General features: G+C 51.1%; 1 protein-coding gene and 1 long non-coding RNA gene across 27 annotated transcripts in view; one reads left to right on the forward strand and one right to left on the reverse strand.

Annotated features, from left to right (window-relative positions):
- Positions 1-12,188, reverse strand: part of VRK3 (VRK serine/threonine kinase 3) — a 34,948-nt gene that overhangs the window by 4,450 nt on the left and 18,310 nt on the right. For 16 of the 25 annotated variants that reach the window (XM_086353878.1, XM_086353880.1, XM_086353885.1 and 13 more), the window contains 6 exons: positions 10,687-10,771; positions 10,306-10,411; positions 7,883-7,975; positions 5,052-5,184; positions 3,579-3,699; positions 57-115 (listed from right to left, as the gene is read on the reverse strand). In XM_086353878.1, the coding sequence (XP_086210004.1) occupies positions 57-115; positions 3,579-3,699; positions 5,052-5,184; positions 7,883-7,975; positions 10,306-10,411; positions 10,687-10,771 (597 nt within the window). Of the gene's footprint in view, positions 1-56; positions 116-552; positions 1,845-3,578; positions 3,700-5,051; positions 5,185-7,882; positions 7,976-10,305; positions 10,412-10,686; positions 10,772-12,188 lie in introns of those variants that run through there. The other 9 variants (XM_086353894.1, XM_086353893.1, XM_086353900.1 and 6 more) reach the window with 4 other exon arrangements.
- On the forward strand, positions 627-2,870 carry LOC147354269 (uncharacterized). Of its 2 annotated transcripts, none has more exons than XR_015146385.1 (2): positions 627-753; positions 2,672-2,870. It is a non-coding gene; the product is annotated as an uncharacterized LOC147354269 (long non-coding RNA). The 2 variants fall into 2 exon arrangements; XR_015146386.1 differs by lacking the exon at positions 627-753 and adding an exon at positions 1,484-1,620.

The raw sequence follows: 12,188 nt of genomic DNA on the forward strand, positions 1-12,188 counted from the left end.
GGGCCCGAGCCCTGGTCCCTCCTCGGCCCCCGCCTGCTCCCTCCCTTGGGACATACCTGAGGGGGTGATCCAGCGACTGCACTGTCCCACGAGGCCCTCCGGGTTGTCAAGAAACCTGACGGGACAGAGGCACGCGTGAAAGGCCTTTCAGGGAAGGACAGTCACCTTCGGAAACAGGAGGTCTGGTAGACCTGCCCTAGTTTTCCTTATTCTCATTAGTTGTGATCTAGAACAGGGGTCCCCAGACTTCGGGACCTAATAATGCCTGATGATCCAAGGTGGGGGTGATGTCGTAATCATAGAAATAAAATGCACAATACATGTGAGGCGCTTGAGTCATCCTGAAACCATCCTCCCGCCCTCCAGCAGTCTGTGAAAGACTGTCTTCCACGAAACCAGTTCCCGGTGCCTGAAAGGTTGGGGACCGCGGCTCGAGAGAGTCACCGTGGACACTGGATGAGTGAATTCTAAACAAGGCGTTTAGGGGAAGCGCAGCGTAAGTACTTGCAGGCTTCCAACTGCAACATTTTTACCAACTTATCAATACATCACCTGGTTTCACCTGTGTGTGTGCCTGTGCGCATGCTCAGTCGCTTCAGTCGAGTCCGACTCTTTGTGACCCCACGCACCATAGCCCACCAGGCTCCTCTGTCAATGGGATTCTCCAGGCAAGAATACTGGAGTGGGTTGCCATGCCCTCCTCCAGGGGATCTTCCTGACCCAGGGATCAAACTCAAGTCTCCTGAGTTCCAGGTGAATTCTTTACCATCTGAGCCGCCAGGGAAGAAAATGTTCATATTGCAACATGCTCCCTTGTGGGCCCCCAGGTCAGCTGACAGGCTGGGCTGGGGGGTCTAGAATGAGTCCCGCATCACCACTGACATTTCCCTGAGGAGCGTCTTCATGTTCCCGGCCCTCTCTCTGTGGCTGTGGTTGGGATCTGGGGTTCTGGAAGGAACTGTTACTTATTCTCTCAGGGTCTCCTCGTAAGAGCAGCTCAGTCTCATCGCTAACACAGCAGAGTGCGTCAAGGAGCAGTTCAGACTTCAGCCACACTAAACACGTCACCGATTGGGCTGTGTCCTCCGACTACCTGTGTCATAATCCTGAGACCCATTGTTTTCACCTAGCTTCATTGCAAAAAACACAAAATTACTGGAAAACTAGAAAATAAGTACAAAAAGAAAAGAAGAAAACAGGGCAATGGGCTTGTGTTACGGCAGGTACTGAGGCTGCCTTCAAATGCAGAGGTTGCCTGCAGAAGCCTGGTTGCTGAGGGCTGCTCTCTCTGTCTCTTTCCCCCTTCTGCAGAGATGTTAGGGCGTATTAGCACCCAGGTGGGACCTCCTCACTCACCTTCTAGAGTCACTTCACCTGTCACCATTGCCACGAGACCTGCCCCTTTAATCTAAAAGAGCAGGCTTGCCCACACCCTGATGCCCAGGGCTCTGAGCTGACTGCCCCACCCTCTGACCTCTGACATGCTTTGTGTTTCACTATCTGTTCACAGCCTCTCCCATTAGCACCTGAGTTCCTTGAGGGCAGGGGTGTCTGTCTTAGTTTTCTGTATCCCCAGGCCCTAGAAGAGCCTAGTGCAGGGAAGTGCTCAGTGAGTATCTGGTGAGTGGAGGGTGGCTGCATCCAAACGCCGCCAATCCCCTGAGATGAGCCTCTCACACTTGGGAGGTACCAGCTTCCAGGTGAAAGGGCCTCCTCGGGAGTCAAAGGGCCTGGGAGCGCCTCTCATCAGCTGTTGACCCAGGCCGATCACCTAAGATCTCTGTGCTTCAGATCGGGAGAGCACTGGCCTCAGAGTTGACACAGGGAAGCGGTGGGCACATTGCCTGGGGCAGAAAAGCATACAGCAATGTCAGCCGTGAACAGGTCGTTACGGGCAGGCCAATGTGACAGGTGTCCCTTCCTCGGAAGTGAACAAGCAGGAGACCCGATGCGGTGGGGGGTGAGGGAAGGGCTCCCTGGGGAGTGACAACTAAGCTGAAACATGACGGAGGATGAGATCTGGGGTGGGGTACCACTTATGGTGGGGTACCACACATATGGGTGAGTGTTCGATTGGCAAAAATCAAACACAATGTGTTTTTCAAGGACACAGCTACATCTAAAATTACTTGAGAAGCACTGAGCTTCTTTAGCAATGTAAAAAGTTAAAGAAATAAAGCATTAAGTGAAAGAAGGAGAATGAGATTTAGAGCACAAGACCATTTATGCAAGTCAAACGCACTCATCACGTTTAAAAAAAAAAAAACTGTTGTTTAAGGACACAGATGTGCCTATACCTTATTTAAAAGCAATAGTCAGAAACAGTATACTCGACAGACATGTAACTGGGGTTAAACTGGAAGTGTTGAGTGAAGAAAGCCAGAAACGGGTGAGATTCGAAGCAGAGTAACATTTATGCGAGTCACATACAGTGCCAGGAGCGTCATGCAATTTTAAGATACAAATACATTTAAGCAAGCGTATCAGTAGGACACATATATATTCAGTATGTATGAGTGGGTATCCATGGTTGAGTAAAGGAAGATGGGATAATAAAGGGGGCAAAGTGAGAGGCTCAACATGAACCATCGACACAGCATGCTTGGAACTGAGAAGACAGACAGACTCGACGCTGTTCACTGGAGAGTTTTCTCTCTTTCCACTCTCCCAGGGCTTCTGCAGACAGCTCCTGAGACACTGCTGAACTCTGAGTCTCCGTTTGAACTTCAAGTTTGCACTTCAGATGTGATACCCAACCATCTCCTGAATGGCTCCTCTTGGGGTAGCTCTCCTGCCCCAAGCCTACCCCACAGCTTGAATCCCGAGCTCTGGACCTGCAGAGCTGCCCTGGGTCTAGTTGTCTACTGTCCACACACGCAGCAGCACCTCCCTTTACAGCCAACAGCCCCTCTGTCTTTGGTGCTGAACCGCGCACCCACCCACACGTACCCCCACTGCCCTCTGTCCTTGGTGCTGAACCACACCACCCAACACTTCGGGTTTTATCTCATTGTCCTTGGTGCTGAACATCTAAAACAGAACTAGCAAGATCTGGTGGTTTCACATGCAGAAGAGAGGGAAGTGTGGACACCAGAGGCCAGTGTTGCCAGATACTGAGGCAAAGCCCAGGCCCAACTGCTGAGGTTGCCCGTGTGTCCCTGTGGGAGTTAATGAATCATGGTGTCCTGCACACCGTGAGCATTTTCTACAGGCCAGGCTCTGTGCTGAGTGCTGTGCACCCAACTCCCTCAAATCCTTCCACCCTGAGGTGGGCGCTAATAGGATCCCTGACACTGGAGGACACTGACGCTTGTGGAGGTTAAGCTGCACCCCACAGCCTGCAGTGGTGGGTGGGATGGGGCCGGAATCTGCAGTGATGAGCCAGAGTCTGACCCCAGGCAGTGTGGCTCCAGAGCCCATGCTCTGGTCCGCTGGAATTGACGCAGAGCACGTGCCTGAGAACTGCACAGGCCAGAGGCTGCCTCCCCCTCTTTTCTGTCCCCTCTTGGGTTCTGAGCTTCTGCCCCACCTGCAGGGGTGCTGGACCAGCACTGGGCTCTGCTGACCCCTAGACTCACTTCTGTTTCAGCTTCACGATCTCCTCGGTGTTGGGAAGGCAGTTTGTCCATGGCAGGGTCCCATAGAGCCACTTCAGCAAACAGTAGCCCAGGGTCTGGAGGTCACTGCGGCGGGAGGGCCCTGGGGAGGAGGGAAGGAACGTGGCCACTCAGGCAGACGTTCTGACACGCCCACCCTCATCGTTTCTCTCTCTCACCAACTCAAGCATGTGCTCACACACGCAACCATCCACATATACTGGCTCTCAACTGTTCATCCACTTTTCACTTGCCTACTCTCACTCTTTCATGAGTCAATTACTCATTCACTCCGTTGGTCATCTCTTCATCCCTGGTTTCACTAGCTCACTCCCTCACCTACTTGTCCTTCATTCATGAACCTATTTGTTCCGTGAATCCTCAGAGCCTCAGGTGACAAGCCCCTTCCCCCATTCTTTTTCGTATTTATTTATTTAGCCTCACTGGCTCTTAACTGGCACGTGGGATCTTTGATCTTCATTGCAGCGTGTGAACTCTTTAGTTGCAGCATGTGGGATCTAGTTCCCTGACCAGGGATGGAACCTGGGGCCCCTGCATTGGGAGCGTAGAGTCTTTGCCGCTGGACAACCAGGGAAGGCCTCCTTCCCATAGTCTTAAATTCCAGACAAGAGTTTGGTTGGGTCCCAGCCCTTGACAGTCCTTGACAGTCCAGTGGAGAGATGTAACAAGGCATGAAGGTACCTAGAAGGATGGCCACTGACCTCAGCCTCACTTGGTAGGGAAGGACAAACAAAGCAGACAGCGGGGTTTGGTTTTCTTACACTTCCTCAATCACATGATTTAAACACTTCACATAAGCATTCGACAAACACTGCGAGCTGACTGTGTTGGACCCTCTGCCACCTGGTGCTGGGGGCACATGCACCATCCCGTCCCTGGGGGACTTAGCGTAATGGGAGGATGCAGGCAGGGACTTCGATGGCCATGGTTTCAAGGGGTTTGGGCAAGAGAGGCCAAGACCTCCTCAAGGCATCTCCTCAAAGTGCGCTCTTCTCTCCCCGTGCACCTGCCCGGGATAATCTCACTCCTGGGCTTCAACTGACAACTTCTGAAATAGCGCTGACATCTGGGTCTCTGTCTAGACCTCACTGGTGTGCTGCAGAGACGGATAGTCAATGGTTTACAACTGGTGTTCAGCACCCCCTCCTGGATGACGTCAGAGCCCCTCTCGCCTTCTAAGTCCACACAGGTCCTGAACGCGAGCCTGGGGACTCGCAGGGCTTCCTGGTAGTCCACCGATCACTGGTGTCAGTGCTGCCCCACAACGCCTGACGCGCGGGGATGCTGTCCGTGGTTCTGACCCCCACCATGGCTCCCCGCCTCAGCGTGACTCCTGCGTTTGGCCACCTGCTGTCCATGGCTGTGACAACCGGGAGCTGCCCTCGTCTGAGCAGCATGTCTCCAAGCTCCTGAACCCCTTCTCTGGCCTCTTACCGCATCCCTTGTGCAGGTCCATGCTAATGAACTCAAGGTGCCCCTCATGTGGGCTCCTGCTGCCTTCGGTGTAGGCCACGTGTCTGCCACCCGGTGAATAGCGGAAGGTGAAGCCGTAGCCTGCCAGGGTCACCTGTGTGCACGTGGGAGAAGGCATACAGTTTGAAGATTAGGAATCTGTATTCTGGAGTCAGAGATTTCAATTGTGGGTGCAATTTGAAACAACTCAATGCCAAACAGTACAGGAGGATGTGGAAAGAACCCAAACCAGTCATTCCTATCACTGCTCAGTCCCAGTTCCCAGAAGTAACCACTAATAGCTTTCTTATATGTTCACCTTCTTTAAATAATCAGCAAACGCATGTGGATAAGGAGGATGCACTGTACTTCCTGTTGGGCACACAGCTTTCTGCACTTTAACAGTGTATTAACTGCAGAGCCAGACAGACCAGACTCCAGTGCCAGCTTGGCCCATTAGTGCCCATACAACTCTGGAGAAATTATGAAACTCTTTGTGCTTTGATTTCTCTATTGGTCAAATGAAGATAATCATAGTCCTTACCTTGCAGGGCTGTGAGGAGGCTTAACTGAGTTTAAAACACAAAGTACTTAGCCACCAGACACTCAGTCAGCCACACTGGCTTTCTAACGGCTACCTCTTATTCTGCTGAATGGAGAGGGGACACCTGTTGGCTTTGTCCATGCGAGACCTACATTCTTCTGGTCAGTTTGTGATGGTTACTTTTGTGCGTCAACCTGACTGGGCCACACGGTGCCTAGACGAGTCGCCAAAGGTTAATCTGGGTATGTCTGTGAGGGTGTGACTGGAGTGGATGGTAGACTGCCCTCTCTAGTGTGTGGGCCTCATCTCATCAGTTGAAGAACAGAACACAAAGGCTTAAGTGAAAGGGAATGCCCCTTGCCTGTCCACTTGAGCTGAACACCAGCATTTTCCTGCCTTTGGGTTTGAACAGAAATACCAACTCTTCTCAGGTCTCGAGTCTGCCACCTTTCAGACTGGAACTCACACAGGTTTCTTCGGGCCTTTGGACTCTGACCAGAAGCACACCATTAGCTCTCCTGTTCTCCAGCTTGCCAACTGCAGATCTAGGGACTCTGAGCTTTTTGAATTTGAGTCAAATTCTTATAGTCTCCCTCTCTCTCTGTATATATACATAGATACATATATATGTGTATGTATGCACACACACACACATTCTGTTGGTTCTGTTTCTTTTTTTCTTTTTGGCCTCCTGCTATGTGGGATCTTAGTCCTCTGACCAGGGATCAAACCCATGACCCCTGTATTGGAAGCTCAGAGTCTTAACCACTGGACTAACAGAGAAGTCCTAGCTTTGCCTAATATGGTTCTAGGATTTTTCTCTGAGACCACCCCTCTCCAACTCAGTCCAAGTGACTGAGGGGGGGCTCACCCAATCTATCTCCACTGGGGTGGCTAAATGGAGGGGACTTAAGCCTCATTTGCTGGTGGTTGTCATCATAGCAAAGAGGGACTGCCTGATAATGAGCAATGCAAACACAAGAAGAGCCCAGAGACGAAGATCCAGTTTCCTAATGACAGGCTCTGAATTTTTAGAATCAGCCACGCCTGAAGCCAGTGAAGTCCTGGATTTTTTCACTCCAAGAAGCAATAAATAGTACCTCCCTGTTTTTAAACTAACCCCCTCTTTTTTTTTTTTTTTTGGCTTAAGGCATGTTACATTTGGTTTCTATCATTAGAAAGAGTAATTATGATTTACTGTAAACACTAATCAGTACGCTATCAGGAGTATATATTGAGGTTTTCCCATTTTACTGTCGGAATCAGTGTTGTCAGGAACACTTTGTACGTGTATCTTTCTTTTCCTCTTATTTTTGGCTGCATCAGGTCTCAGCTGCGGCACTCGGTATCCTCATCGCGGTATGCGGGATCTTTCGTTTGGGGCTTCTCTTTTGTTGTGGTGCATGGGCTCAGTTGGCCTGAGGCACGTGCGATCTCTGCTCCCTGCCGGGGACTGAACCTGTGTCCCCTGCATTGGAAGGTGGATTCTTAACCACTGGACTACCAGGAAGTCCTTGTAATATATCTTTCAATATATGGAATGGATAAATTCCTCACAGAGGAACCGGTAGATCAAAAAACCTATGCAGTTAGCTCCATCAATCTTGCGCAACCAAATGACAGTTGGTGGGCTCTGCTACCCAGGCCCACTGCTACCTCCCACCCCGACAACTGGCAGGGGAGGGGCCCTCTTCTGTGCACTGACTGCCTGTGGAAATGATGACCAATTAGTGTGAAATGCAGGTTTAGCAAATGTTAGGTACTGTACTTGAACCAATAAATGTGAATCCTGCAAAAAGCAAAACAAAAATCCATATACATTTAAAATTTTGATTGCTATAAGAAATTACCTTCCAAAAAGTTTGCCCAAGTACCCTTCCAATAAGTAAAGAATTCCTGTTTCCTCACATACTTATCAGCAAGAGATATTATTTTTCTTTTAATTTTGTCCACCCGAAAGGTAAAAAGTAGTAGTTATTTTAAGTTTAATTTCCATGATTACTAGAATCTAATAATAATTGCGGGAGGTTGAGCATTTTTTCACACATTTAACTGACTTGTGGATTCCTTTTTCTATGAACTGCTTTTCCTATCCTTTGTCCATTTTTCTACTAAGTGGCTTCTCTCTCCTCATTTACTCGAAGAAGCACTTTATACATGATGGATAGCAATTCTTTGCAATAAGCGTTGTGAAATAAAGGCAGGTTTTAAGACAGGCGAGCCCGGGAGCCCAGAGAGCCCCCAGGGAGGGCGAGGATCTGGCAGTTACCTGGCACAGGTTCTCTGGATTCACAAAGATATTCTCAGCTGTCACGTTGCCATGGACGTACTCATTCTCGTGGAGGAACTCCAGGGCATCCAGCTAGGGGAGGAAAGCAAGTGTTTCTGTGAGAAGCGCTGACAACACAAAGAGGCTCTGATGCGAAGCCCTGGAAGGAAACCCCACTGTTGGGCCTGGGGTCACGAGGTCCTGCTTGTCAGGGGCTTGGTAACACTGGTAGATTGCCTGTGTGTGCACTCAGTTGCTTCAGTCATTTCCAACTCTTTCCACCCAGGACTGTAGCCTCCTCTGTCTGTGGGGTTCCCCAGGCAAGAATACTGGAGTGTGCTGCCATGCCCTCCTCCAGGGGATCTTCCCAACCAGAGACTGAACCCGTGTCTCCTGAGTCTCCTGCGTTGGCAGGCGGACTCTATACCCACTGAGCCACCGGGGAAGCCCCGGTGGTGGATTGAGCCTGACTAATTCTGAGTGAAGCATCTGGATGCCCGCTGTGACAGCACACCTAAGAATGTCTTAGAAGACATTAGGGTTTTGAAAAATTCCGTATTAAAGCTGATATTTCATTTCCCATCAATCTCTTGTATTTATTGGGTTGGCCAAAAGTTTGTTTGTCCTCAAGCTGGTACAGGAAAACCCGAATTAACTTTTTGACCAACCCATTATTTCTTAGTTGATCAAAATCTCTGGAGGGGAAACAGTTGGTTACTTATTGACCCTTGCAAAAAAAAACCAACTCACACTCATATATACCAAAGAGGTTTTCTTATTTGTTCAAAGAAGCAGAAATACATTTAGTTGAGCACTTTGTATTTTTATTTCTAGCCCTGACTTTTCCACTGAGCTCTGATTGCATATATTGAACCCCCAGGTGCTCGCCGTATCTTGACTGCAACCCCCTTGACTCCAAGGCTTAACTGCCCAACCCATTCTGCTGCTTCCACAAACACTCCGTCCCCACAGCCCAGCTCCTCCTCAGGCCTGGTCCTCTCTCCTGCCCACCTCACTCAGCCTCCACTGTACCCTCCCCAGCCATCCCCACGTGGCCCACGGGGTCCTTCTACACCCAGAACTGACGCTGCCCCTCCCCTGTCCTCAGTCCTCACGTGGGTTCCCGGTGCCCTCGGGACAGGGGTCCCTGCCCCTCAGCTTGGTGTTCAAGGCCCTGGGTCCTCTGGTCACTGCTGAGCCTCCACACCAACCGCAGCTCCTGCCTTTCACCCTCGACACATCACACGGCAAACACTGCATGTCATACCTTTGGGACCCATCCCGCCAGCTGTTTATTTATATTTCTCATTTAATTTATTTTTATTTATCTTTGGCTGCCCTGGGTCTTCACCACTGTATGAGGGCTTTCTCTACTTGTGGCAGCTGAGGGCTACTCCTTGCTGCAGTGCCCAGGCTTCTCACTGCGGTAGCTTCTCTTGTTGAGGCGCACAGGCTCTACAGCATGGGCTCAGTAGCTTCGGTGCACGGGCTTAGCTGCCCTGCATGGCATCTGGGATCTTCCCGGACCAGGATCGAACTCACGTCCCCCGCGCTGGCAGACAGCGTCTTAGCCACTGTGCTACCAGGGGAGTCACTGTGTGTGTATCTGGCTGTTCCGGGTCTCACGTGTGGCAAATGGGATCTTCGTTGTCACATGCGGGGTCTTTAGTTGCGGCATGCGAACTCTTAGTTGCAATATGTGGGATCTAGTTCCTGGAGCAGGGATTGAACCCGGGGGGGCCCCTGCGTTGGGAGGGAGGAGCCTTAGCCACTGGACCCCCAGGGAAGTCCCCCCTCCAGCAGTTTAAGTTAGGTCCTCTTCTCCGTCACAGCATGGGGACACTTCTCTCCAGAGCACTTTCACTATTGGTGCAACTGTGGCTTAAACTCACCCTGTCCCAGCAAACATAGAAACCATGTCTGTGCTGCCCCGCACTGCACTCCCAGGCCCTGGGACGGTATCTGACACTCAGCAGGGACAGCATAAATATTTCATGGAAGGATGGATGGAGGAAGGAATGAATGACAGATGTCCTGTGCGCTCTCCCCCACACGAGCCTTTGCCTAAGCTACTTCCTTGGGCTAGAACGCTCTCCCCATGCATTTCCACTCCCATTCTACCCAGCACCTTGCTATTCTCCACTCTTGGCTTAGAAATAAACTCCACCAGGAAGCACAACCAAACCCCTCAATTTAGGCTGGGACCCTTCCTCAAACTCCCACAGCCTCCTGAACATCCCTCATGGCAATACTTATCACTCTGGTTCTAATGGTCTGGGGTTCAGCTGTGCCAGTCACCCTGCATGCCCCAGTGCCCAGCAGGGGCAGATGCGGGCTGAATGTGTCAAAGGGCAAACAGACTGATAAACTAGGACCCAGGGCAGCATGCCCTGGATGGGAGCCTGAGACCCTCCAGTACCTACCAGCCGGCAGGCCATCTGGAACACAGACCTCACCGACATCACGGGCTTTGGGAAGTCATCCAGGATCGACTGAAGGCTCCTCCCCAGGGTGGGAAACACCAAGAACCTGGAAGACACGGGCGTCCCAGGAGGTGGGAGAGAGGACCGGGGCGGGGACAGAGTATCATTCACCAAGGAGGGACTCTGGCTGGGGACTACCAGGTCCCAGTCCAGGGTGAGATGAAGGGTTGGATGGGTGGGGGATAGGTCTGGCTCAAAGCTGCGGGAGGGAGGAAGGAAGCGACTAACTGGCCAGTGGCTCTAGGGTCCCAGCCACACCTGGGCATGAGACAGAGAGACAGGAAGCAGCCAGCAAAGCGAGTGCCAGGTGAAGTGACTCACCTGTACTTGTCCTGGTGAACGCCGAAACCGACGCAGGTGGGGATGGCCAGCTGGGGGACTGAGTACAGCTTCTTCCACTGGTTCACTGCGGGAGGTAGGGGCCAGAGAGGTCAGGGCCCACCTGGCCCCACACCCACAGCAGACCACAGCCCATTCTGAGACTTGAAGCAGAACGCACCTGAGTCCCGGCCAGACCCTGGGTCTCCTGGTTAGAGACACTGTTTCTCTGGGTGGGTGAGGGCTAGGGGGGAATGACGGCGGGTGTGAAGGTGGTTTTGAGAAAGCACTGACAAGTCTGGAGTGAATGGAGTGGGGAAGAGTGACCGTGTAACCCATGAATTCTCACACAGAGCTAATGAGATCGGGAAAAGTGTAAACTGGTCACTGTGTCACTAGATGTCTGACCACCTTTCAGGAGCTCAGCTGGATGGTAGACATGGAGCAGTGTGCGGATGAAAGTTTAATAATTGGTTGTTCAGGAAAAAAAATAGCCCTGATTTATGTTTGTGGACTTTCGTGGTGTAAATGTTTCCCAGTACAGCCAGTTACAAGCTACCAATGTGGTATCACCGAAGATAGAGAGTTGGGGTGAGAGGCAGTAGCATGCCCTTATATGGTATTTCCAACACACGGATACAGTGAATGGAAGCAACTTCAAGGGATAGATAATAGGGACTTCCCTGGTGGTCCAGTGGTTAGGGCTCCGTGCATTCACTGCCAGGGTCCAGTTCAATTCCCGGTCAGGGAACTAAGATCCTACATGCCACACAGTCTGGCCAAAAAAAAGCACAGATTATAGATGACAGGTAATGGAAAATGTAGACAAATAATAAGGAAGCGATAAGCTTCGAGTGCTTATTACCCTTGCTCCTCTCTTTTTTACATTTTATTTCTGGCTGTGTGGGATCTTGGTTGCTGTGAGGTCTTTGCTCTAGTTGTGGCGAGCTGGGGCTCCTGTCTGATGTGGAGCACGGGCTCTACGGTGCGGGCTTCAGTAGTTGCGGTTCCCGGGCTGTAGAGCACAGGCTCAGCAGTGGTGGTGCATGGGCTTAGATGCTCTGCAGCGTGGGGGATCCTCCTGGGTCAGGGATCAAACCTGTGTCTCCTGCATTGGCAGGCGGATTCTTTACCACTGAGTCACCAGGGAAGCCCACTCTTGTTCTTAACCTGATTGTAAATGGATATAATTAATTATTTATTTGGCTGTGCCAGGTCTTAGTTGCGGCATGGGAATTCTGAGTTGAAGTGCAGCATTCAAACTCTTAGATGTGGCCTGCGGGATCTAGCTTCCTGGCCTGTGGGATCTAGCTTCCTGACCAGGGACTGAACCTGGGCCCCGTCCACTGGGAGTGGTCTTCACCTCTGGACCACCAGGGAAGTCTCTGGTACAGTTAGTTTATGACGGCTGTGTTTTAATAACTGGCTTACAGTATTTTTGAAAATGTAATACTCGGCTCTCAAGAGCTGGGACGATGAGCCAGCCTCAGGCCATGTCTGTTGCC

This window comes from Bos grunniens, chromosome 18, assembly GCF_055505025.1.
Source record: "Bos grunniens cultivar Pamir isolate PY7600 chromosome 18, Bosgru_T2T1.0, whole genome shotgun sequence".
In the NCBI taxonomy this organism is placed as follows: Eukaryota; Metazoa; Chordata; class Mammalia; order Artiodactyla; family Bovidae; genus Bos; species Bos grunniens.